The sequence below is a fragment of the Chelmon rostratus genome, chromosome 3 (assembly GCF_017976325.1).
Source record: "Chelmon rostratus isolate fCheRos1 chromosome 3, fCheRos1.pri, whole genome shotgun sequence".
NCBI lineage: Eukaryota > Metazoa > Chordata > Actinopteri > Chaetodontiformes > Chaetodontidae > Chelmon > Chelmon rostratus.
Window position 1 is genome coordinate 29890983 of NC_055660.1, and position 27287 is coordinate 29918269.

The following is a 27287-nucleotide window of genomic DNA, read 5'->3' on the forward strand; positions in this document are numbered from 1 at the left end:
CAATTTCCAATTAAAGCAACGCAGCACACAGTAGCCATTTTGGCTGTTTGCAATCTTAGTGGTTCATGTGAAACTACAACATACGTGCATTTCACCAAAGGCTGACTGTCTGTCTGTCTGTCAGTCTGTCTCTCACATGTGGGTTAATGTATTGATCTGTCTTATTTGTATATCAATCTGTCTTTCAGTCTGTCAGTCCATTTGTTGGAGAAAGGTCCATCACACAGGGCCAAATGCCTTTATACACATGAGGATTTAACCAATAAGGGCCTCTGAAGTCCTATTGAAGATATTTTTGGACTGGAGCTGCTGACAACTAGTATTACGTGTATTTATGTGTAATTTGTTTAAATTTAAAAATGCATATGCCAAAAATAATTATTGAGTATTTTCTTAAGAAGAGGTGAAGAAAGCTTCTGAACCAGCCCTGTCGGGACAGTAAACTCTTGAGTACACACCAGGATGTTTAGAATAATTAATATTTAGGTTTGATGTAAAAGGTAAGGGACTAGAGATCAGAGTTTTATGAACATTTGTCCACTGGCAAATGTTGTGCTGTTTGGCTGGTACAGAATGGCATAATTTCTGAAGAATGCATATAGCCAGTATACATTCAGACTGTGGGCCGTTGCAGGTGTTGGTTAGACATGATGATAGTGAAATGAAGATGTTACACTGCTCTGAAGAGTTTGGCTTTGCTCTTTCACTAGTTTAACTGAGACACGGTGTGTGTGTGTGTGTGTGTGTGTGTGTGTTTGGGGGGCATTGTATAAGGTGAGTTGTAAAGGGTCCAGAAGGTGCTCTGTGATTGGTTTGAGGAAGGACAGGCTGAGTCTTTTACAGCAGTCTGTAGTCTGTCGTCACTCAGGCATGCAGTTGTGTTCTTCTGTGGGACTGGTGTAGTCCCTGGTGTCGTACATTTCTGATGTAAAAGGTCCTGAGTTCATCAGCTGGTCCAGTGGATGGGCTGATAGCAGGGCTTTTCTTCTTGTAATTTGTGATTGTCCTGAGTGTGTTCCAGACATCTACAGGGTCAGAAGTGCTGCCTTTGTATTCCTTCTTGGCAGATTTGATGGCATTCTTGTGGTTCTGTCTAGCCAACCTGAACACATCCAAGCCATCCTTCCAGAGTGCCTGATCTTTCTGGCACCTGAGTTCTCCAAGGTGTTTCATAAACCACATTTGTGGTTATTGTGCCTTATGATGGCTTTAGTTAGGGGGTAGACCTGCCCACAGAAGTTGATGAATAGTTCATAAAATTCTTGGGTTTGTGGGTGAATGTAAACAAGACAGACAGGACCACAGACAAGATTTCTCTCAGGGTGTAATATAGTCTGCACTCCATAAAAACTCATTCCAGGATACTAGAGCAAAGTTATTGATGTAAAGACATAAACCTCCACCCTTTGCCACAGTGTCCCGGTCAGCCCTGATGAGTTGGTGTCCAGGTACATCTCTACCGGTGTCATTTCGCTGAGGAATAAGGCAGAATCCATTTGGAAGTTTGTATTTGTCCCATAGAAGTAGAAGGATTCAGCAAATATAATGCAGAGAGAGTCTCGTTTAACATGCAGATGGCCAGGAGCGGTGTGTGGTGTCTTCTCTTCCTCCACCGACTCACTGACCCCTATAGCTCGGGGCTAGGCGCTTGTGTACTGGGCAGTCTCTCCAGTCTCTCACAGGATCCAGTCATAGATTTGGATGGAAAAAGTGAGAGATGTAGCAGTTGGCATTAATTTTCCTGATGTTTAACGGCCAATCATATTCCAGTTTTAGCTGAAGTGCATAATGGAGAAAAAGAGAGAATTAAGAAAGAAAGAATCTGGAGCACTGAAACACTGCGGCTCCCAACATGGAGGGCGGGCATCAAAGACCCAGTGACACATACTGTACCTGTTCCTGTTACTGTTTCATTTCTTTCTCCTCTTTCATTCAGAACTACATAGACTTAACAAACAACCATGCAAGCACTCAACTCCACACTCAATCTGAGAGGATCAGAAATCATCAAACATCTTTTAAAATTAAAGGTTTCATACAAGAAACACAAAAACATCAGAAAGACAATATCTCAGTGTCTCAAATTGAAACAATCTGATGAAATATTTTTCAGTCCCATTTTCTCCATCACTTTGCTTGCTGGGAAAAAAACTGGAAAATGTAGAAAACCTTGTCGTATCACTCATTGGATCATCCTGCTTATAGAACAGGAGGACGACAGGCGTGCTCATGATTAACACCCTAAGTTCTTAATTTCCACATCAGTTCTCATTACTTCCTTTTGCCTGTCCACCATCCACAATACATCTGCACTCCATCAATAGCACACATAGATCTTCCATTAAACATGATCTTAATCTGACTGTTAATCACACACAACAAACACATACACCCCCTGAACAGACACATTCATTGAATGAGTATAGATTTCAAATGTTTTAGCCCCATTTCTATCATTACTGTATCTGTAAAGTCACTGCTGTTTTGTTTTTGCTCCAATCTTAAAAAGAAATACTATTCCTCTCTCTATTACTGCTTTCATTTTCACATTTCAAAATAGATTCATTTCTGGTATTTCTTCACTAATACACACAGTATTTTCTGGGCATAATGTACTACTGTACGTATTTTTAGTTGTCGTTCCCACCTGCTTCTAATGGAACAGATATGCCTCAACTATAATTACAGCTGACCACAGAGGCTAAGCAACAGCTCACATCTCTTACAAGCATAATTGCAATCCTTAAGTATATTTGTGCTATTTTTTTCCTTCCATATTACATTTGCAACTGTAGTTGTGTACCAGGCTGTGAATCCTGTTGAAACACTGGTAGTGCAGCTGACATGCTGCTTTCACATAGTCATTGTAGACCATGTTTTATTTTAACTAAAATTCATCAAACATTAGCCAAGATACTTCAGAAAAATATGACCTCTTCGGGAAATTGATTAACTTAGAGGCCTGTCTTCATTTTCTTTTCTTTTTTTACATCTAAGCCGCAGTCATTGCCCTCCGTCTCCAGTGTGGATTATTTCTTGATTTATTTTGAGACCGCACCATGTGTATTTGTTTTTATTTTGTCAGATGTGTGAACTGAGAAATAACCAGTGTGGTGTGGGAGGATTTCACTCAGCGGTGTGTAACACCTGCAATGAACCTTGCCTCATGCCTTTAGAGGCTGCCAACCCACCTCAGGCTGTTTCTGACTTTCAGTGGAGATTTATTGTCCCATGATGGTCTCAGTGCTGTTTCAGAGGCTTTTCCAAGCTAAGAGGAAGGGACGGGATACTGTTCGTTGCATTTTTGGCATGAAAATGGTCTCATGTGAAAAATATGGATTCTTGTCACTTTTCAGAGCTCCAGTTCAAAAGTATCTTCATCCACCTTCAAACATGTATATTGGTTGAAGCCTATTTCACACCCTGATGGCCAGCCATGACTCCATCCCATTCACTCACACTGCTCTAACTTTTCTAACTGTGTGTTTGTCCCCTGTGCCCAGAGGGTTGCCCAGGTCTCTGCAACAATAACGGACGATGCACTCTGGAAGCCAGCGGCTGGCACTGCATCTGCCAATCAGGATGGAGAGGGGCTGGGTGTCATGTAGCCATGGAAACACTCTGTACTGATGGCAAGGACAATGAAGGAGGTACATTTGTCCATATACACTGTAAGAGTGTGCAGATAGATGGTTAAATATATGAAAAGGTATATTTGTCTTGTGGGTGGATGAACATGGGGAAAAGAATGAAAATGTGTGAGTGGGGGCAGTGCAGATCATATCCAAACGTCCAATCAGGAGCTTAGAGTGTAAGAATACAGGGAGATAAATTAGCAAAACATTAGCAGTTAGGATTAATGTGAAAGTCACTTGCATTTGAAATGTTAGCCCAACATTTTTTAATGTCCACATAAAGTAGAAAGTCCTGGATATTTGAGCCACGTTTTTTCATTCATGTGTGGTCCATTTTGTTGACAAACATGTTATGGTGTGGGGCTTTTAAAGCACACTTCACTCATAGTAAGACATCAAGAGAAAACTAGGCATTAGTGTAAGTGTGCTACCCAGTCTACCAAGTAAAAAAAGTACCTGCCTAATGCTGGGGTCAGACTGCACGACTCTGGCCCCATTTTGACATGATTTGTCGATTATGAATGACAATGGGGCGTTTACACCCGTGTAGTTTGCCATGCTAAATGACCTTTTGTCAACCCGTATCCCAGAGATGGCAAGAGTTTATAGCACTGTGATCATAAGACTTGTGACCATCGTCAATATCGTGTAGTCTGATCCCAACATCAAGCGCCTGAATTTATAAGCAAAGACATGAACTTATGAAGATCAACTTCAATTAACTATCTGAAAGAAACGAAAAACATGCATCTAAACCATGAACAGGTTTGCTGCTGAACACTGCACTCTGATGCACAGTGTACCTGCAGCGGGTGTTAGCATGCAGTATGTACAAAACTGCTGCTCCACGGCTGCCAAAGGAATGCAGAGCATGTAGCATCAACCTTGACGTGGCAGTGGAGTGAAAAGGCTGCTAAACACCAATCAGGATTGGGTCTTTCATGTGTAGTAAGTGAGCTGAAAGGCAATGGTACAGTGTTTAATATAAAAGCTGTAGAGGAAGGGAAATCTCTGAAACACATACTGAAACAACTTCAGACAAAAAACAGAAATTTATCTCTGCAATTATTTGTAGGGGATCTACTGAAACCTTGGAAGTGAGACACCTTACAACAACGGTAGTGCTGTGAGACACAGTGTGAAGCCCTAAACTAGGTTACTCAGTTTGATGAGAGCATTATGATAATTAAAGACGGAAGAGTCAGAGAAAGGAGGGGCTGTCAGTCAGTGTGTATGTGGTTTGTGTGTGTGTGTGTGTGTGTGTGTGTGTGTGTGTGTGTGTAACGGTCCCTGCTGCCTGTCCACCAGATGTGCAACTGGCTTTTATAAAATAACAGAGACAAATGGCAGCTAGTATTTTACTACCTTATATACCTCCTTCTATCCCTCCATCTCTCCATGTATCTCTCCACTCTGCTCCTCCTTCTGTCTTGCTCGCTGTCCTTCACTTAACTCTCCCTTCTTAATCTCTCATCTTCGGTCATTTCATCCCTGCTTCTCATCTTTGCAGACCTCCATTCTTCTTCCTCACTCCTTAACTATGGCTTCGTTGTTCTTTGCATCTCATAAATACATACCGCTCACGTACTACTTCTTCGAATCACTCCGTTTTTCTCTCATTCATCCACTCTTCATCCTAAGCGGGCACTTAGTCTCAAAAACTGGGGGGTGCAGGACCACATGTCGCAACGCAAGAGGCTCGACGATTTCACTTTTGAAGTCTGGCCTTGTTTTCTTTTCATTCCATTCTCTCCATCAGTGCCTTTTTATTCACTCCCACCTCAGAAGCCCATCACTGTTTGACTAAGTTTATGTAGACAACACAGCATCTCTCTCATCCTCCAAACTCCCCCAATTATAGGTGGTATATGTGGCCATGTCCCCCACCCATCATGCCCTGTTTTTATCTTTTTTTTATCCCTACATCCTTATTCCTGCTGCATTCCTCTGTCATCACTGTATGCCTGCATTGTTGATTGTTCTTAATCCCTTCGTAATCCCTCATTGCTTCTTAATCCCTCATTCCTCCATCTATGCTTCTCCTGTTTTCATCCCCCAATCCACCCTTCATCCACCTGTAACTTTTCCATCATCCATTTGACATCTTTCCATACTTCAGCCTTCCCTGTCAGGTTCCAATCCCTCCTTCTCAGCTTTCAGAGTATAATAACTTTGTGTATGTGTTTCAGATGGCTTGGCTGACTGTATGGACCCAGACTGTTGTCTGCAGCCCTCCTGTCAGAACCAGTTGTACTGCAAAGGGTCACCTGACCCGGGGGAGGTGCTCAGCCAGTCTCCGTCCTCATTGGCTCCTCAGCAAGTAAGGAGCTCTAATCAGAAATAGAGTCAAAATAAGAATTTTGTCATCATTTCCTGGTACAAATCCACATCATTTTTCAGTGTAGCAAATATGCTAGAGAGGGATGACAGGAAGCAGCATCTGTCTCTCTGTTTATTTCTTTTTGTTTCCTTAGGCTGCCAGGTCCTTCTACCAGCGCATTCACTTCTTAGTCGGTCCTGAATCCACTCACGTCATCACTGGAGACAGCCCGTTCAATAAAAGGTAACCTTGTCTCTCTCTGTCCCAGCCCACCCCTGCTGAATTCTGGACATACCGCAGCACCAGTGATCAGACAGTCCACAGTTTTTAATCATGCATTTCAAACTGTGGATTCAGGATGAAAGCACAGGTTTGCTGTAAACATCTAGCTTTTGTAGAGCTATTTCCTGTGTGTGTTTTCCACCGATAGCTTGGTCTACGTTAAACTGGGGGTTTTAATACAACTTTGATGACTGATGATGGTGATTAAGATGATGAGTGAAATGCAATCAGAGCCACCAGGAATGATGTTCAAAAGTACGAAAGAAGATATGCTGTATCATGTAAGTAATGTTTGAAATGTCTCTCTTGGTATGAAGTATGAAGGATGGAACAGATTTGAGCAGTGTCAGACATCTGTTATCTGCTATATGGAAAGGCTTTCCAAATACAGAGAGGGAAATAAATCACTTTGCCGAGCCAGAGCTGCTGCACAGTTCTTCACAGAAGGGGTAAAACGACTTCATGTTCCGCACAAACACAGTGGGATCATGGATTATTTGTGTCTTGTCTTTGTTTACTTGACTCATGATGCTTCTGCATGCAGGTTATAGCTTACCCTACCATTGTTTGCCATAATATGCACAGTTGCAAGTTGGCTTTCTGTCTGGATGGATATAACAAAAAAAAAAAGTTGGAGTTGGAGCGAGACAGAGATCGCATTTCAAAGACTGAAGGTCTGCCATTTTTCCGTGCCAAGAGCCATTTCTGCCTACGTCTACCTCAGACATAACATTCATTAAATATGATAAGAGAGAAAGAGAGGGTGGCGGTCTGCAAAATATATAGTGAAAGGCAGAGCTACTGACAGGGAAGAAACATGACGGCAATTCTGTTCAGCCATTTTTCTGCTTTTGTCACATTTTTTATGCTAGCCTGAATGTTTCATAAGAGCAGAGGGCCACAACCCTGTAATAAAAATGTCCTGTATTTCCATAATGGAATGACCCTTCAACCTTATAATAAAAATGTTTTATTAGACCTTGAGTGTGAGAGAGAGAGAGAGAGAGTGTGTGTGTGTGTGTGCAACCCTGACGCCTAGAAATTACGTTTATGTACAACTAATTTGCATTCATGATTTCGTCGTGGTGACAACGTAATCGCTGCCTCAGAGTCAGAGTCAACATTTCTGTGAATAATTGAAACACTATATTTATGTATCGCTCTGGTGTCACAGTCTCCAGCGTTTGTGTCCACACTCAGCGACAATACAAACAGATCCACTTTGGTTAAGGTTACGAAAAGAGCGGGATTGTGCTTGAATGTTAATAAATGCTTTATGTCTCAAGTCACTGCTGACTGTCTGTATTTAAACAGACCATGTGCTTTCAGTGCCTAAACACAACCATAAGAGAGTTGAGTAATGCTGTAGTCTCTACGAGTGGATGGTGCATTGCACATCATTCAGCCTATTTGGGTGGAAAATAAATGAAATATGCTGTCAGAAAATATATATTCTCTATCAACATTTTTGTGGCTTGCCATGAAGGTTATTCAACATTTCCTCATTAAGTTAATAGAAAATGTAACCCTGCATGCCTCAAAATGCACTTGCTGTTGCTAAATAGCTATATATAATGTGAGCCAGGCATTATCCAGCCAGGGACGAGGGCTATATGACATCCAGTCAGTGAAGTTTATGTCTAATGAGAGCCCCTCGCTGTTCAGAGCCGATCAGTGCATTTTATTTTTACTATGTTTGAACGATTATGTATATATTAGATCTCTACCTATAGAAATAATTTGCATGCACGAGTGAAACTATGAACACAACACACAACAATTAATGACTGAATGAGGACCAATGTACAAAAGATACTGCAGGAGAAAACTAAATGAGGAAACTTTAGCACTAACCAGTGAAATCACATGAATGCACCATTCAGCAGCTGAGTATTTAAATACTACAATTCTTTATTATCATCAGATTGATAGGAGATTGTACGTTTGACCTCTTAAACACTATCAACAACCTCAAGCATCTCCCCCTGTATATCCCCAGCAAAGGTAAAGTCTACCTGGTTTGGGTAGCAGGGAGGAGGTTGCTCTGAAGGGGGGGGGGGCGCAGTGTTGTTTCTTCTTTTCCACTCTATCCCAGCTGATGTGTCTCTCTCTGCCATGTGGAGCCTCCTGGAGCTTTCAGGCATTTTCGGCCTTTCTCAGTCCAATGGGACGACTTTGGCTTGAGTCAGCTGTCTCTCAGCAGGCCACAGAGTGATCACATCTTCACTATATACCTGTCAACTCTGGGATTTACAAATAAGGGAAATTTCCCGGTGCCCCACCCTGGGCTGTCCCACCACCCTTACCACTCTTCATATACCTCTACATTTAGATGAGGGTACACACAGGGAATACTAAAATTACCACTAGGCATCCACTTGCTTTAAAATATTAGAGTGGGTTAACTGGTCAGAATCAGATCCTGGTTGAAAGTAAAATGCTGTGAACACTAAAGGGCAGATACATTCAGCACTTAGTTTATTTCTGTATTACTTGAAGGATACGTACACATCGCTTACACATGATGCTTCAGTTGTGACTTTGAGAGGCTGCTGGTGAGAGAGACAATTGGTAGGAGAGGGTGATTATGAAAATGGATGGTAGAGATAATAGAAATACAGTCATTGGTGGAGCATGTCTCTGTGCCTCTTGGGTGCACTTACTCTTAGCAGATTTGTCCTGCTGGCTCACATTCATTTTCCCTCCATGTGAAACACTAAAATCTCTGCAGTATATTTTACTACTCTTCTTCTTCTTCTTCTCCTCTGGTGCCATTTGAGTGAATGACTCCTCATTTTTAGATGTTGCAGCTAATATTCTATGTACTGCAACCTGCTGTGACAAAATGTACAAACACATTAAATACTCCTGTCAACATTACAGCCAGCCTTTCAGAAAGGTTAAAATTCCTGGAAAAACGGGAGGACTGGCTGCTTCACACAGCCCCACTGCGGTGTGCTAGAGATGTCATGGCCTCAAAAAGACAAAACTCAGATAGAGTTGACATTTCAATCTTACATTTCCTTTTATCACAAGCTATGATCTGTTTTCTGGTTAGACATTTGCACATTAAGAGTCTAAAGACCCGGCATCTAGCTACAATAGTGGAGTGAGGAAATTTTTCAAATATGTCAAAGCAAGGCCATGAAACTGAGACCTAATTTACAAAAAATGTCACTGATAAAAAGTTTCTATCATCTACAAGGAAATGGTGAGCGATGCTTTGTCCAGATATCATGCACTGTTCATTTGATCACAGTTTAATTGTCCCTGCATCAGCAGAACTCCAAACTTCATACTTTTTTTTTTTTTTATGGTTAATGACTCATTTTTTGTTGTAAACTCAGTTTCTTTGCCCTTTGTTGATTCATTCCACTCCCTACATTCCAGAATGGTGGAGTCTGGGTAGTTTGAGGCCAGCGTGTTGTAAATTGTTCACTTATCACTTAACTCACCATTAGTGCCATGCTTTAGTCTGGGCAGCCTGCTTTATGACCCAGAGGTCAAGTGAGCAACAAGTTCAGCAGAAGTTCATCACTTCTTTGTACTGTTCTTCTCTAAATACTGATTCTGAGGATTTCTTTTCCTCACGGACACACAAAGTAATTCAATTTTTTTTGGGATTTAAAGCTAATCGGCTGCAAATGAGGACTGGTGTCAACATAAGCTTTGAACTATTCCAAATGACGAATACCAACATCTATGTGGTACAGTCAAAGTTACAGAGAGAACAAAATAACAGAAAAATGTGTTCAGAAAAATTCAAATGTGGCTCCTGAAAGCAGTGTTGTGGTGTAAAACTATGTAAAGGAGTGTGATGAAGATGTGCAGACATGCTATGAGTGCTGTACCATCAGTGGTGTCCCATTACAGCGCTACCAGCAGCACAGTAGCACAGCTCCCAGTTGTTACCACCCTAGATGTTGTTTTAAGTGATGCTTCGCAGCACTCTGCAGTTCTCCTCACAAGGAGTAGCAGTGCTGATAAGAAATGCCGCAGGGTGTCTGTGTGTGGAAGTCTGGGAGTGTATTTCTCGATGTCGGCGCAAGACAGTTTTCTAGCACTGGTTTTGCTCAACCACAGGGACTCAGGTCAAATATCCCAGGGTTTTTTCTGTCTAACTCCATTTGCTCAGTTAATTGCAGTAAAATAAACGGTAATGTCTTGCAAATGTTGCACAGTGCACCTTTAATGACAATAAGCTCTCCCTGCTATCTCTGTCTCTCTCTCTCCAGCTTGGTGTCCATAATTCGAGGTCAGGTGTTGACAGCTGACGGAACACCTCTGATTGGAGTCAACGTGACGTTTGTCCACTATCCTGAACACGGATACACTGTAACACGCAAGGATGGCATGTGTGTATTTATTTCTATTTATATACATTATTTGTCATCTCTTTTTCTGTGCATCTTGAATCCTTCCCCAAATTGTTTCACCTGGCTCTTCCCTTGTTTCTTAAGACAGATGCCATCTCAGTCCACTAAATAAACTTAAGAAATGGAAATGAGCGTAGACAGAAATACCAAATACTAACAGGGCACTGTAGAACTGGAAGAAGTATTATGTATCCAAAGCTCCCAGCGCTCTGTCATGTTTTACACTGTTATAATAGATATAATATACGGCTCGCAGTCTGACTGTACATCTGTGGCAGGCGTGACCAGCTGTGTTCTGCAGTGTGACTTGGTTTATATCAGGTCAGTCATTGTCTAATTTCTGTCTTTCTGCCTCTAGTTCCACGAGTGTCACTTCTGTGCCTCTTTCAGTGGAAGGTCTGTGTACCCATAGGCCAACATAACAGCTGAAACCATACTTCTAAGTGCTATATACTTAAAAGTGTGGTTTAGAGAACCTTCACAGACATATTGTTGAAACCATAGCGGTCACCTTTCCCTTTTTTCACAGTGGCATAAAAAGGGTGCCGCGTTTAGCTCCATTTTGGTGGTTGTTTTAAAATCAATAGCCAGATCTCTCTCTGCACAAAAGGTCTGAAAACAGCAAACAGACCAGATCTGATTAAACTGTCTGCTTAACAGTACCAGCTTCATTTCTCGACTTTTCCAGCTCATTGATTTCAGTATGTCTCCTTTCTTTTTTATCTTCCTCCTCTAGCTCTATCCTGCTCTATCTGTCAGACTTTGCAATCAAAAACTGCTCCCAGTAGACCACATGCACCACAACTGACAGATTCACTCATCTGCAATATCAGTGTATACTAAACTATGCAATATCAATATTTCCTATGAGTAATGATGGGAAGTCAGCCATTGCCTTGTTTTATTCATTATTTACATATCTATCATGTCTTGCTTTTTATACTGATGCTTCTTACTATTGCAAATGAAATTAACATCATTATCTTATCTTATCTTATGTCTTTCCACAACTCATCCACTCTTATCCTACCCAGTGAATAAAAATTAACAGCAAAATCTGACATTTTGAAATCATTTGTCTTGCACAGTAATGCTGACATAATACATTCACAAGTGTGTGTTTCTATGCATTGGATTCACAAGAATGCACCAATCACTGGAGAATACACACTCCAGTACACACACACACACACACACACACACACACACACACACAATGGATGTGTAATGACAGGCACACAGTATACACACTCAGTGGGGAATGCTTGTATATTCACAGAGGCACAAGCACACTCATAGTATTCAAATTAGCCAATTACAACGTCCCAGTTCAACATTTAAGAGCTAGTTCACTGTGCAGCTGCTTCATGCTCCAAGAGTCTTCGGGTTTACACAGCTCAGTCTGAAAAGTTGAGATTAAGCAATCAGTTCAGTTTAATGATAATACTACTCTTCAGCTGTGTGTTATTGATGTGCTGCAGGTTCGATCTCCTGGCCAACGGTGGGGCATCCCTAACATTGAGTTTTGAGCGTGCTCCGTTCCTCACTCAGTACAGAACTGTGTGGGTGCCGTGGAATGTCTTCTACGTGATGGACACACTGGTCATGAAGAAGGTGAGCGCTGACGCTGCTGTCTGTCCAGATGTTTGTCTGTCACCGTGCTGTCATGGACTGATGGCTGGTGGGCAGAGGAACTAACTGCCTGACAGAAAGTGCAGTTGTGCTGCTTCTGTTTTGTTTCGTTTGCTCTTTCTTATTTAACTCTTTGTTGTTTTATACTGACTGATCAAAGCTATTGAATTTGCGACTGACATTATCACTCGTTTACCATGTTGAGCACCCCAGCTGTGGTCAGGTTTTTTTAATGATGTGTACTGTGACGTATCTGACTGACACTGGCTCACAGGCTGTATAAGCAAGTGAACTAGTTGTTTCACAGTCAATGAACTGATGCATCAGTGACTAACTGGCACACGTTATGTCTGGCTGTTTCAGGAGGAGAATGATATTCCTAGCTGTGACCTGAGTGGTTTCATCAGACCCAGTCCTGTCATCGTGGCTTCTCCTCTGTCTACGTTTTACAAAAGTACACCTGAGGATGGCCCCATCATACCTGAAACACAGGTAATAAACCACTGATTGTGTGTGTGTGTGTGTGTGTGTATGTGTATACATATATATACATATGTGCATCCAACGGTTCAGCATAGAGTCGTTGACCTTCTTCAGTCAATCCAGGCAGTTCTCAGGTTGGTCTACCTAGTCTTCAAGTCTTGGGCGACTACTCTATCGACCGGTAATCAGTGCTTTGACCCTCTAGTGTTGTTTCCAACGCCCTTCTGGGCTTTGCTCATGTGTTGATTCATGTGTCTAGTCATCTTAGCTGATGCCTGCAAGGAGCTTCCATGCTGTGGAGAGGCAGGTTATCAGTCTGTAGGTTCAAGGTTCAAGGTTCAAGGTTCAAGGTTACTTTATTTATACCCGAGGGTAGATTTGTTTTGCAGAGAGTGATTCACACAAACCACATACAAACAAAACACACATCAAACCAATTGGTACTTGATCAAAGTGACAGGACAGAAAGTGCTCACTATAGCTTCATGGATAAGTACAAGGATAAAATAAATAAAATCAAATAAAACAGATAAAAAGATAAAAACAAGACAAGAAGATAAAACAACACTCAATAAAACAGACTAAAAGACAAAAAACCTCAAGAAGATGAATATAAGAACATAAAAATAGTAAAAATCATGATAAAAGATAGGGCACATAAATAGGATAAATAAGATAAATAACGAGATCAGTAAATAAATAAATAAATAAAGTGCTATGTCACTGTATCTTATTGAGCTCAGTGACGGCGACAGGAACAAAGCTGTTTTTATAACGCTGTGTCCTGCACCTTGGGACTAGAAACCTTCGTCCAGAAGAAAGGAGCCGGAATTCACCCCGTAAAGGATGGGAGTCATTATTAAGAATTGATGTGGCCATCCTCTGTACCTGTTTAGTGTACAGGGAGGCAGGAGAAGACTGGGGTTCACCTATCAGGCGACTGGACCACCTGACTATTTGATTCAGCGAGTTCCCTCTGCTACTGAGGCCTGACCGAACCATGCCACCATGCAAAAAGATAGATAGTTTGACGGTGTTGTACCTTTGAGGGGATCTTTCTTGATCAGGATTGTCCTGCCATGTGTAAGCCACTCTGGGTGGTTGCATGTTCAATATAAGTCAAGTATTAAGATCAGGAAGCAAATGAAATAATTCTATTCAGAAAACAACCAAAACCAGTAGAATCAAAAACAAAATTATTTAAAACACGCAGCAACAAAAATAAATAAACACAAACAAAAAAAGTACCTAAAGACCTGAATTAACTATGATGGATTGTTCTATTTAAGATAGAGTGACTTCCTCAGTGAAAATCTATTTTGGCCTGTTTGATTGTTATTGTTGCGATTCACATGTTCCAGGGTGAAGAACTTCTGAACAGAACAGCTCTCATCATGTGGTTTGTATGAGGACTAGTACGACCAGCTGACTAGTACTCACTTGGCGTGTCCTAAACCAATGACAAAAACTGGTATTTACTAGTTTTTCACAAAAAAAAAAAAACTGTGGTGTATTCTACCATTTGAAAGTTTGCACAAATAACTTGAATTTAATGTAGTCTCCATATTTAGTTAGAATAGTCATTTATGCATCTCAAGCCATTAGTGCAGAAAGAACAATAAAGAATGAATGTGGCAGCTCTGTTTTGTTCTGCTGTGTTCTGTACAATTTGATGGGGGGGGTTTAGATATTTTTCAGCTTTTCACACTATTGGCATTGTTTTAACCAGCCTCATAAGGTAGTTGTTAGTGAACAGGTGGGCCCTGTCAAAAGTTAATTTGTGGAATTTGTTGCTTTCTTAACGCATTTGCGACCATTAGTTGTGTTGTGCCGAGGTAGCGTTGGCATACACGTAATCCATATTATGGCAAGAGCTGCTCAGCTAATTAAAGCAAAACAGCAGCCCATCATGACGTTAAACCCAGAGAATTTCAGTGACTTTGAATACATCTTCAAGTGCACTCACAACAACCAATTCTTCCACGTAGCAACGTTTTTCTTTAATGACTGCTCTGCACACTATTGGCATCCTTTCAATCCGCTTCATGAGGTTGTAGTGTAGTGGCACACACACACACACACACATAGTTACCACAGCTGAGGAACTGTGGCTCTGGAGTGATTGTTTTTATAGGAAACTAATGGTATATGCATGCTCACACATGAACACACACAAGGAGCCCCACCCTGCGTCCTGCCACTGATTGCCTATAAGCCTAATAACATGCTTCTCTTGGCAGGCTACTGAGGCTCATCATGGAGGAATGTTGTAATTGCATACACATTACGCCATGTTATCTTTGTGTAGAGTGTGTATGTGTGTATTATGTGTAAGAGAAAGGGAAAGGAAGAGAGGAAGAAAGAGATATACTGGCCATGTACATGCAAGAGAGATTGAGCGTGGAATCCAAAGAGAGCAGAGGTATATGTGTGTGTGTGTGTGTGTGTGTGTGTGTGTGTGTGTGTGTGTGTGTGTGTGTGTGTGTGGTTCTTAATTGTCACATTGCGTTAGTCAGTCCACAGAGGGAATGAAACAGATGACAGAACTGCATGTCTGTTTTTATATTTTTACAACCCTGAACCAGCGCTCCATAATTATTTTTTATTTGACAAGTGTGTATGTGTGCCTGTCTATCTGCCATAAAGGGAAAGAGAAAGGAAAGTGTGTGACTTGTGTGTGAGTGCAGATCAAAAGCAAGCAAATGGAAAGACGCTACTTAGATTTTGGAGGAGCTAAGTCCATTAGAGAGGAGGGCAGTGAAAAGGGCAGACTTAAACGGGATGTAATGGATCTATAATGAACACTAAATGCCTGGCTAATGAAAAGGCAATAGTGCAGTTGAGAAATATAACACGGGAACCGTCCAAATGGATCATTCCCTGAGGAGCTTTTCTTGTATTCTTACATATATATTTCTTCCCGATCTCCTTTTTCTTGGAGTCTGCCTGTTCATCAGAGGTTTTCCTTGTCTTCTCAACTTCTGTCCCTTTTTTGTGCAGATATATCTAAAATGATCTAACTTAGATCTCAAACCATATATGAGAGTTTCTAAGAAAATGTTTGTTTTCTCTTATTTAAACACTGAATGTGTGTTTTTTGACTCCTGCCAAACCATGCATGAAATAAGCAAACCCTCAACCAGAGAGGAAAAACTCCCTATGAAACCATGCAGTGCAGTCCATCACAGGGCTAACACTGAGGGAGACAACCCCTAATGCATTCACATAGGCAGTGTATTCACCAGATCTGAATGCCGTTGGGCTCATGGTAGGAAACCGTATCACCTGGGAAAAAGTCAACACAAGCAAAATAGCTCCATGCAGAAGAAAACCACCACACATCTTTTGTCATGCACATAGCATGACAAAAGACCTTGTTGCTCGACGTACATACAATTTGTAGCGTCTTTACAGCTACATCCATATTTGAAGCACTGCAGTTCACCACAAGCCCACTGGTTTTGCTCATATTGAGCTTCAGGTGAATGTTGTTGCACCATGTGATGAAGCTCTCTATCAGTCCTCTGTAGAGATGGTCTCTGAGTGAGGACAGCATTATTGTCACTGGAAATTATTCTCTGGAATCAAATATATCAGTATTGTGATAACTTCCATTTCTCCAAAAAAAAAAACAAAAAAAACATTGAGTTCCTCTTATTGAATTCCTTCAAAGTCTTCACCAAGTATATTATATGAGTCTGTACAGACATGGATGTATATTGCAACTTGACTGCTTGGTTTCAGAAAGTAGCAGTTTGATGCCTGCTGTTTTTCACTGCAAACAGCGCTGATTCCAAACAGGTTATAGGAAAAAGGGTGAGGTGCTGATGTGTTTCTCTGTTTTTTTATACCTCTGCAGGTTTTACAAGAGGAAACCTCGATACCAGGCAGTGACCTAAACCTGATCTACCTGAGCTCCAGAGCAGCAGGATATAAACCAGTCCTCAAAGTCACCATGACACAGTCGTCAATACCATTCAACCTGATGAAGGTGAGACATCTAAATTATTATATAATTTACAGTAAGTGTTCCCAAAGCCACTATGATATGATGTGAGAATGTGGACCATTAACAGTTTTAGTCAGCAAATTAGCATCAGTGTGTCATATCAGTGGAACCCTAGCCTGAACTACCATTTAGTAACCATTGTGTCTGGTGTTGTTTCTCCAGGTTCACCTGATGGTAGCAGTGGTGGGTCGCCTTTTCCAGAAATGGTTTCCTGCCCAGCCAAATCTATCCTACACCTTTATCTGGGACAAGACAGACGCCTATGGCCAACGCGTCTATGGACTATCTGAGGCAGTTGGTGAGTTTGCTGCTAATGGCAAAGCTAAACAGTAAACATATACTTATTTGAAATGTGCGCTGGTTTGACTTCACTGGGGGGTAGAGAAGTTAGTTTTGTGAGGTTGGAAAAGGAAGAGTGAATTTTGGATTAAAAGAAAGATCTGCTAGCTGCAGACAAGGAGGTGGAGAAAGATGAGATACGTGATAAATAGGTGAGGAGGTCCTCAGGATGCTTGGATCTCCACAGTTTTCTTCAGCTGCCCATTGGGTGGTTCTGTCAGCACGAGGGGGGAAAGGGAGAGATGAGAGGGAGGTGAGAGGACATAGAGAGTCCAGAGAAGAGGACAAACTAAAGAGGGGAGTGTTTGTGGCAGAGTTGGGAGGCATGAGTGAAAAAGAGTTCAGGTGAAGGGAAAGTTGGTAGGACAGCATTTGTGGAAGAGAGAGGTTTGACAGAGAGGGAGAGAGGGGGATATCAAAACCTGGTCAGAGACATAAAGTTAGTTGGTTACCAGCTGAGTAAGGGGGAGGGAGAGAGAGAGAGCGATAGAAGATAGTAAAAGTAATAAGCCTAATGTGAACTTCTCTGTCTGGATGTTTAAAAATACTGAGAAGTGCAAGTTGGGGGGCCATATTCAGGGATGTTCGACTGGAGGATGCTTTATTTCTCCAATAAGTCCTTGAGAGGGCTTAGTGGGTGGCAAAGCACAGCAATGTATAACTTCACCACATAAGTAACAGACACAATGTGAAATTCGAGGGAAGAAGGAGTGAAGTGTGGAAGGAAGTAGAGGGAAAATCTCCATTTGAGGGACATTAAGAAACTAGTGCCGCCCCTCTGCCGGTGAGTCACAAGGAGCTGTAGCCAGAGAGAAACAGTCTTGCAGCTGGCACTTCCATAGCCCCCCTTTGACAAGGTGTTGGAAAGAAAGACTCCTTTGTCTTTGTATGTCGGAGTCTACATATGATGAAGCTAAGAAGCTGCTGCTTCAAACAAGTGCTGGCTTTTTAAACACCAGTGCTGATTGCTCAGTTGGCAACAGAAGTGCTAACCATCCCCCCTGTTAGTAATACTGTGAACTTGAGGGAAAAGGCCTGGCAATAAAAACCTCACAGCTGAATAAACAATGAACAGAAATCACACTTCAATCAGGGAAGAAGTTTTATTTCTAAAATTCCCAAATCTGTTTAGAAAATAAGGTCTCTTAAGCCTGTACTGGCTTCAGATCACCACAACCCAAGATGCATGTAAACCTAGATTGCACAACTATAGAACAAAATAGAGTATAATGTATGGAAGAACAGACTGATGTGTACATTTTCCATACAACAACGGTTTAAATTCAATAAAACAGAACACGAAAGCAAGAGACTACACATAAGTCATTTAGAATTTTTCATCATATCAAAAACGTTTGTAGTCACTGTGTTTATATTTGCCTAGCAACAGTGTTCACAGTAATGTGCCAAGCATATCAGGTACTTGACTCCACTGTCAAAAACTCAAACACACAAGTTTAAGTTGGAATGCCTTCAGTTTTAAATGAGAGACAAAAACATTTCGCTCCTTTTAGGTTAAAGTGCAAAATAAAGGCGAGGGTAGACGAGGTGACAGGTGACGTAGTGGAAATGTCTGATGTGAGATGTGAAATACAAGAAAACAAAAAAAGTCTGAACAAAAAGGCGTGTACACCCACCACAGTTTAACCATCCCTTCCTAAACTCCAGATTTAGGCACATTTAGACTTTGAATTCACGATGCCACGTATGATTGTGAATGAAGTGCTGGTTCTTTTTCTTGACAAACAAATCAGACTTTCTCAACCCTGATGGGTGTGTTTTGGTTTAAAGGACTGGTTTTCTGACAAGTCATCAGTAACTATGACACAATGTAATATAAACTGCCAACCTCTTTAAGACAGAGTTTGGAGGCAGCATGAATGAACATACTGAGACAGTGATTAATAACGGTTACCGCAGGATAGATGATCTATGTCAGCGGGAGGCGTGGAAGCAGATCTGCTGTCAGTGGTCCGTGGCAGTGAACAGTCAAACAAGGCACACATTACGTCAGGTTAGCTAAAAACAAACCTTGGCTATTACAGCAATGCACTGGGTGACACTGACAAATAATCACGCTGTCAAAGTGATGACGGTAGCCCGAGGCCTTTTCATATGTGGGAATATGAGACCTTAAGAAATGAAGGGAGGATAATCTATTTACTACAAATAGTTCAACAAAGACTTGTTTCAACTTTAACAGATTTAATCAGAGTGAGTCAAATCAAAACCTTAAAAGAAGCTATAAGTGATATTTTTATGGCACAGAATCCATGGGCAGCTCATCCAGTTTAGCATGTTTCAAACTGTAATGACTCTTGAAATTGACCTTTTTGATCGCTGCACGTGTGTCATCCCCCCTCAGAAACTAACTTCCCTTCACTTCAACAAAAATATTACCGTTTGTTCATCTGTCTTGGATAGCACAACACTTGACACCGTGATACGCTGATATGAACCACTACGTGCGTATGGCATTCCAGGACCACACAGAAGAATGTGTTTTTGTATCTAGTACTGGCCTCACGGGTCGGAACAGAGGTCCGAGCTTCCCTACCCCTGGGTTAGTGTTAGGCATTTAGATTTGATGGTTAAGTGTCAAGGATAGTCGTGTGTGTGTGTGTGTGTGTGTGTGTGTGTGTGTGTGTGTGTGTGTGTGTATTGATTAAGCAGTGTTCCAGCCTTGACCTCACAGTGATGTACCTCACTGATACAGGCGGGCAGACCTGACAAGTGTAGTCTCTCATTGCAAAGAAGAAAGTGTGTGTGTGTGTGTGTGTGTGTGTGTGTGTGTGTGTGTGTGTGTGTGTGTGTGTGTGTGTGTTTGTGTGTGTGTGTGTGTGTGTCGGCTCAGAGAATGGCCCTCAGTGAACTAGCAGCAGCAGTCAGTGGATGTTATGAAAGCAGACAGATGGAGGTTGATTTTGTGGTCATATCTGTTGTCTGTTTGATTGGTTTAAACTACAGAAACACGAGCACACACAAAGGAAAGAGCTGAATAAGTGTCCTTGTCCTGTGTGTGTCCAATAGTGTCGGTTGGGTTCGAATACGAGTCCTGCCTGGACCTCATCCTGTGGGAGAAAAGAACGGCCATTTTACAAGGCTACGAGCTTGATGCCTCCAACATCGGAGGATGGACGTTGGATAAACATCACATCCTGGACCTACAAAACGGTAGGTGCTATGACATGACACCATACTGAAGCTGGAGCTTTCTGTACACACACATAATGTCCACGGTGCAAGGGGATGAGACATAATACTGCATAAAACTCCTCTTGACATAATGTTGTGTCTGTATTTTATTCAAAGCTGTACATGCCAGTTTAGAGTTTCATTTTCCACTGAAATGTGAAAAAGCTCAAAAACACAATATATTCTATTCCTCTCTCTCTCGTTCTGTCGGTCTACATCATTAACTGCTCTATTATAAGTCTAAGAATAAGAGGACAAAGCTAAGAGCAGTTTGAAAGTATGTTAATCTCAGCAGTTGTCAAAACGATTGTTGCCATCAAGGCTTTGGAGGAAAAGAATTCAGTGGTGTGTGAATGTGTGTGTGTGTGTGTGTGAGTTCCTTGTTGGCCTCGTGGATTCGCTCTGGCTGCCCAGTGGTATTTTTGCCGGCCTTTCATCTCTTTCTCTCGCCCTTTTTCTCTCTCTCTCTCACACACACACAGGCATAGTTAAGCTTTCTCATCTCATACACAGTCATTTCAGACCTTCATCAATCCCTCCTCCTTGTCTCCTCCCCTGTCTCCTCCCCCCTCTTTGCTTGCTTGCTTCTTGTACTCTTGCAGTGTATTCTCACCATATCTTCCTTTATTGAATCTCCAGGAATTTAAGCAAAAGCAACTTGAAAAATGTGTTTTAACGATTGCTAGGATGGTAGAAATATGTTACATTTACAGCTACCATGATTTTAGATTATGCAACTGAATATTAAAACTTAAAATATTCAAAAGAAGCGGCTCTGAACTGTCGCCACAGCATCCCAAAACCACTGCCACCACAAACCCGAGAGAAACCACAGGAGGAAGCGAGACATGGCTCAGAACTGTGCAGGAAGTGAATGGCTCACTGATGCTGTTATGCTTTTACACACCTTTAGATCCCTGTTAGGATTTGTGCTTTTATTCAGTTATTTTTGAGTAAGTATATTTCTGTTTAGGCACTAACCTACTTTGTCTGTACCAAAACATTTCAACCTGATATTAAACCCACCACAAGAAATTTTGCCATTATTAAAACACAATCATCGCTTTTTGTAGAAAAGTAGTTCCCAAAAAATTAAAGGCCCACCCCACGAGGCATGCATCGAGTAAAAATGACCAGTTTTTGCTCAGAAAATGGCAAGAAAAATTTACATAAATACAGTAACAGCATCAAGAACAACAGCTGTATATTCTACATTAGTTTTCGTTTGCAAATGACAAATCAAGATGTGAAGAGATCAAGACACGTACAGCGATGAGCTCCCCCCTCTGTCCTTCCAGCTCCTGATTCTGCCCCTCCTGCAATTGCTCTGTTCGACTCCGGTCTGAGAACAACTGTTGTACGATACACAAAATTAGTGATTGGATTTGCAACAGCAGCTATGGGAAAACATGGATCCCCACTCAGCTTCCTAATATTCATTGCCTCTGAGCTTGTGAGAGGCAGAGGTATACAGTCCCTGCCAGAAGCTGGTGATTTGTGGTGGAAGGCTGGTTGGTCTGGGCTTCCTGCAGTGGCCAGCAGTCGTGGACTGGTTTAACTGCCTGGTCCGCATGTGCTATGTGCATTTCCACATGACTGTGAAGCAGTGCAGACTGAATCCTGAGTGCTCCTTGTTTAAATACAGAATTATTACACATTATAACGAGCTGGTTTGTGAGGGATGCATTACTCTAACTCCTTGCTCTTTCCAGAGTTGCCTATATTGATCTCCTATTTTTGAAGACAGAAAATAGATAACAAATCCGTTAAGATAACCCACCCTTCAAGAACTGGTGCATATAAGAATAGATGCATATTTAAAAAATGCATTTTGCAGCTTTAAAGGCACATTGACTTCATAAACCCCCTCCCTCCTCCTCCCCCCTCCCTTCCTTGCTGTCCTCTATCTGTCACCCCATCCATCACATTGCTATGCATCCCTCTCTCCCTGCAGCCCTCTTGGGCTTTCAACACCTTGTCACCCCATTCAGTGTGCGTGTGAGTGTGTGTGCATTTAAAATGCAGGCGTGATTTTCTGTTTATATGTGCGCTGGTCTCTGTGGGTGTGATTTTGTGTCTTGAAGGGACAGTACTGAGACGCACAATGCGTGTTTGTCCTTTTGGGACAACAGCACACGATGTGGACACGTCTTGTCTGTGTCTCTGTTTGTGTTTGAGAGAGAGAGCATCAAACAGTCCTGCAGTATTTTCTTTGTAGCTTGTCTTGTTGCTCCACTAATGATGTGGATGGGGCTATGTGTTAGATTTGGAAATAAGATGCCTGAGTGTTCACTTCTAACAGACTGGTAGTGAGACACTGTTCAGTGATTCATTGTTTCTGTCTGTTTTCATGGTCTGACAGGGAGCAGCAGCTACTTTCCTATTTACTGATTTATTGTCTCACATTCATATTTATCTGTAGATAAAATTGGCAGTGATGCTGCTGTAAGGTATATCCAGCATTTGGTTTGGGAATGAGCTGGTCCTGGATGGACTGCTCTGAGACAGCCATCCTAATCAATGCTGTGTGGAGACACATGAGCAGCATATTGTTATATCTACAGCACTGACGCACATACAGCATGATGCCCAAAGTACATTACCATCTTAACCATAGTCACACTGCTCATCATCCTCCACACAAATTACACTGTATCCTAGCAGCAAATGAGCATCTGACTATAGTGTCACATAGCATCAGACGCTGTCTGTCCACACTGAAGTTAAATATAGTTAAATATGCACTTTTATGTCATGTAAACAACTCATGTACCTATCAGCTGTGCTGGAGGTCAGGCCTTATGTCACAGGTGGTTGAGTACTTCATGTCTTCCTGCTTTAGTACTTTTTCAACAGAAAAACAAAATTCTTATGTTCAGATTCAGATTAAGATTGCTTTATTATCCATTAAATGTACATAGAATTGGAAATTCATCTTGGCCCTGGCACACCATACACAGCAATATATAAAAATACATCATAATTACACTTTCAGGTAAGATGAAATCTTAAAATGACCAAGTGTTAAGAGACAATAATGAAAGTGATTGTTCTTGCATTGGCATGGAAGCCGTCATAACCATCACAATGATACCTAATATACAGTAGCACTTACTGAATAAATAAATATTAGAAGAGGTTGTGATGTGCTTTGCAGAAAAGGATAATGCAGCTGTATTATTTTCTTGTAAATGTAGTCAACATCGACAAGGTGAGTTTATTGTCTGGAAGGTGAGTTTATTGTCTATTACTGCTCCCAGACATTTGAAGTCACCTGCTCCACTTCATACTGATTGGCTTGTATGTAGGATCGGCATTGCCTGTTCTCTTATTGCCTCCTATGACACAGCACCCTGGTCTTTGTGACATTAAGTTCTAAGAAGCTGTGTCATGTCACACAAGCACTTTAAGAGGAGGTGGGGGCTGGACTGGCTCTGATTCTTACTGAATAACATAATGAATTGGTGATTCATTGATAATGATTTTTTGAGCAGAACCATTTTTTCATCAAGCTTGGATATTTTGTTGCATGAAAAGAATAAGAAGCTAATTGAAGAAGTTTAATGCCAGTACAGTAAATATTTTAAGGAGTAATGCCATTTATGAAATAGCATAATGCAACAAAATAACCACCATGATAAAACAAATTTCTGACAATATGGTTCATTATTAAAATAGTCCTCTCATCATTAAGCAAAGAACAAAACATTGAGTAAAATCTCAATGAACCTGTCATGTAAACCATGATGAATGAGATATGGATAATTTTGAAAAAATAAAAAAACGTAGATAAACAGGATTTTAAGAAAGTAAAGGAAGCGAGCAGAGAGAGTGAGGCAGGGAAAGCAGCACACACTGGATTTGATGCAGAGGTTATTGATACCTTCACACACACGCATGCATGCACTCAGACTGACACACACACTTCGTGTTGTGTGATCTGTGAGCGCTGAGCAGTGAGCACTGCTGAACAGCTCAGATAAGACCGGATGAAAGAGAGAGAGTGTGGAGGGGTTTCAGGGGCAGAAGGGTGACGATCCGCTTCCTAGTGCATGCATTGTGTTTTCCACTATGTCTGTGTGCACGCGTGTCATTTCCATTCAAGTGTACTTGTGAGTTTTTTTAATGCCATGTTTGTCTGTGTATTCACATTCAGTGTGTGCGCAGAGAGACAGATGGGTGAGTGTAAGCTGCCTGGTAGTTGTAGTACTGCACTCTATTCTTCCGACACTAAGCAGCTCAGCCACAGTTGGGGTGCTTTAGTGCTTTGCGCCAGAGAACATGAGAAAGTCAAAAGTCACTGAACATTAAACAACTTACCATTTTTATGTTCTTATTTCTTGCTCTGGTAGTCACCTTGCGAGCCCCTGTGGAGGACCTAGCTCTTTGTTGAGAAATTGAGAAATGTCATTGTCTTAATAAAGTGTTAGTTTCCTCATCAGTTACATGTATAGACTTCAGCAGTATTTGTCCACATGGCAAACACTGACTCAGGAAGCATCCAAGGTAACACAGACTATTTTTCATACTTAATATTCATGCGAATGATTTAAAGTTCTACTGGAGCCACGTACCAGCAGGAAAGGGAAGGATTGCAATCAATTGCGCAGTTTATTTATGAACAACGATGATTGTCATGATGGCTGTTATGATGATTGCCATGGTTCTAAACAAAGAAAGAAACAAATGACCATATCTTGCCTTTAAATGAATTTAAATATTGCACATTAAATTACCATAAATATTCCAAATGATGATGAACCAAACCAATACGTACTTCATCATAATATCATTTAATTGATTAAAGATTATCCATTTTCAACTGTCACAAAAATGCTATAATGCCAGTTGATAGAAAGAAACTGAAAAACATTGAAAGTTATTTAAAAGACACAGCATACACTCAAGCAGGGTGAAGGTGTTTGGAGACAAAGAGAAGGAAGTCGTAATCCAGACCTCTGTTTATAAAGTGGGAGGTAATGTGGGAGGTACAACCACTAGTATGCTGTAATGTAATAATGTGCAAAATGAATTAACTAAAAAAAATAAGAAAAACAGGGTGACATGTACGCTACCTTGGGGTACCTCACATGTAATAGGTTTTAGTTATGAAAACATTCACTCACCTTCAACTCTTTAGGACAGCAGAAATTCAGAGATCACCATCACAATTATTCCCAGATATGTTATGAATTAAATTGCAGTAAGTAAAAGAACCAGGCAAAAAAAAAAAAAAATGCAAGTGGTTGCAAATCCATTCCACTTACCCCTGTCATCAGCCAAGATGAGGGCAAAGTTCAAGTTCAAGTAAAATAATTTTCAAACCTGAAAGAGTTCGTCCTTGGTCATGAAAACAAATCTTTTTAAATATTGTATAAGTGTATTCCACTGTTTGGCTCAAGGTCATTTGATCTCCAGTGCCAACAACCTACAGTCATTGTTCAACTGGCTTCATACATTGTGCATGCTGTATGTATATGTGTGAATTATTATATGACTCCCTTTAACTCGTGTCTATTCTGAGTGTGTATGTGTGACAGTCAGTGTGTCTGACTGGGTAGAAATGATAGACAAATTTATCAGTTAGATTCACTCTCAATGAGTAGAAGTTAATATCAAAATTACTTTTGGGTTTTGGTGTGTGTGTTACAGTCCTGAGATACTAAGTCAGTTTGGCTGACCACACCTGACATGGGTTGATGCTCATCTTTTGTTGTTGAATTGGCATCAGAAGCAGTCAGTGATAGACAGAAGTTCAATCAGTATTCCTTTCTTCTTGTATCATCAGAGTAACCAGGTGTTGAACACATTTTTTCTCATTTCTTTTTCCAAGCATGTGGCAGTTCACAGTGGCATTAAAAATGTTGGCTGGTTTGTTTCTGTCTGCACTGTTTTTGAGTTATGAATACACTGTGAGGCTTTTACTAAAGATAAAAAGCTAAGAACTGTTTCCATCAGTCTGGCCCTGTTGGTGCTAGGAGAACAGATCGGCGTGTCAGGGCCCTCAGCAGATGTTTTAAGAGTGCATGTAGCTAGGTTCTGAGATTGAGAGTTTGGAAATCAAGGTCAAATGCATACATTTACACACACACACAGAAAGCTGTGTGAGAAAGCCTTACTGCCCTCTCTTTTAACACAGCAGGAGAATTCAATGTTCCTCTCTCTCTCTCTATTCACCCCACATTACCACACATACACACACATTAGCTGCTTGCCTGTGAAGACCACAGCACAGCATGAATGGAACCCTGGCTTGGCCTCTGTTGATCAATCAGCACCTACTAATGGAGGGAGAGATGAAAGAGGGAGAGAAAGAAAGGAGGATAGAGAGAAGGTGAGGGAGAGGAAAATAGAGATAGCTGGATGAGAAGGGAACCAACTGATATGAAATTGAACGACCTACAGCAATATATCATGCTGGGTTTGAAGAACTTTTGATTGCATTTATTGCGAAGGGGTCCAGAAAAATGGCTCACAATTGTAGCCCTGTCAGAAAATCCTGAGAAACAGCACTTACACCATGTCACACAAAAGAGATCTACTACAATAAGACAGTATATTGATGCATAAATCATAGCAGAATATGTCAGCTCTCTCAAAGATACACTGTAGTTTTAATCGATTCTAAAATATTGACGTGGTTCTCTAACCACATCTAAAAGTGCTGTTAGAAATGGCTACACTCAAAGTCCTGTTGTCATGACCTCTGCCTGGCTCCATCACACTGCTTCGTGGATCTCTTTCCAAGAAGCTTGTCTTCTTCTGCATGTCTTTGTACTTACAATTTGACAAATTGAACACTTTGGACAGTCTCTCCTCGAAGACATTCCTGATCATGAAAAATGACAGAAGCAGTGATGATAAGATATAACTTTATGAATCCCACAGTGGGGAAATCTGGGGTGTCACATGTGCAATAGCAGAAGTGTCAGTAAAAACAGCAAGGAACGATAAATAAGTCAGCAATACATTAAGTTAAACACACAATGGTTGATTTAAACATAATTGCAAGTAGA

At 41.2% G+C, this 27287-nt stretch overlaps 1 protein-coding gene across 1 annotated transcript in view; it reads left to right on the plus strand.

Moving 5' to 3' along the window:
- tenm3 (teneurin transmembrane protein 3) overlaps positions 1 to 27287 on the plus strand; it is a 198826-nt gene that overhangs the window by 115736 nt on the left and 55803 nt on the right. The window contains exons 14-22 of the mRNA XM_041933771.1: positions 3504 to 3650; positions 5825 to 5955; positions 6110 to 6198; positions 10473 to 10592; positions 12095 to 12227; positions 12609 to 12737; positions 16588 to 16719; positions 16900 to 17035; positions 20107 to 20250. Of these exons, the coding sequence (XP_041789705.1) occupies positions 3504 to 3650; positions 5825 to 5955; positions 6110 to 6198; positions 10473 to 10592; positions 12095 to 12227; positions 12609 to 12737; positions 16588 to 16719; positions 16900 to 17035; positions 20107 to 20250 (1161 nt within the window). The remainder of the gene's footprint in view (positions 1 to 3503; positions 3651 to 5824; positions 5956 to 6109; positions 6199 to 10472; positions 10593 to 12094; positions 12228 to 12608; positions 12738 to 16587; positions 16720 to 16899; positions 17036 to 20106; positions 20251 to 27287) is intronic.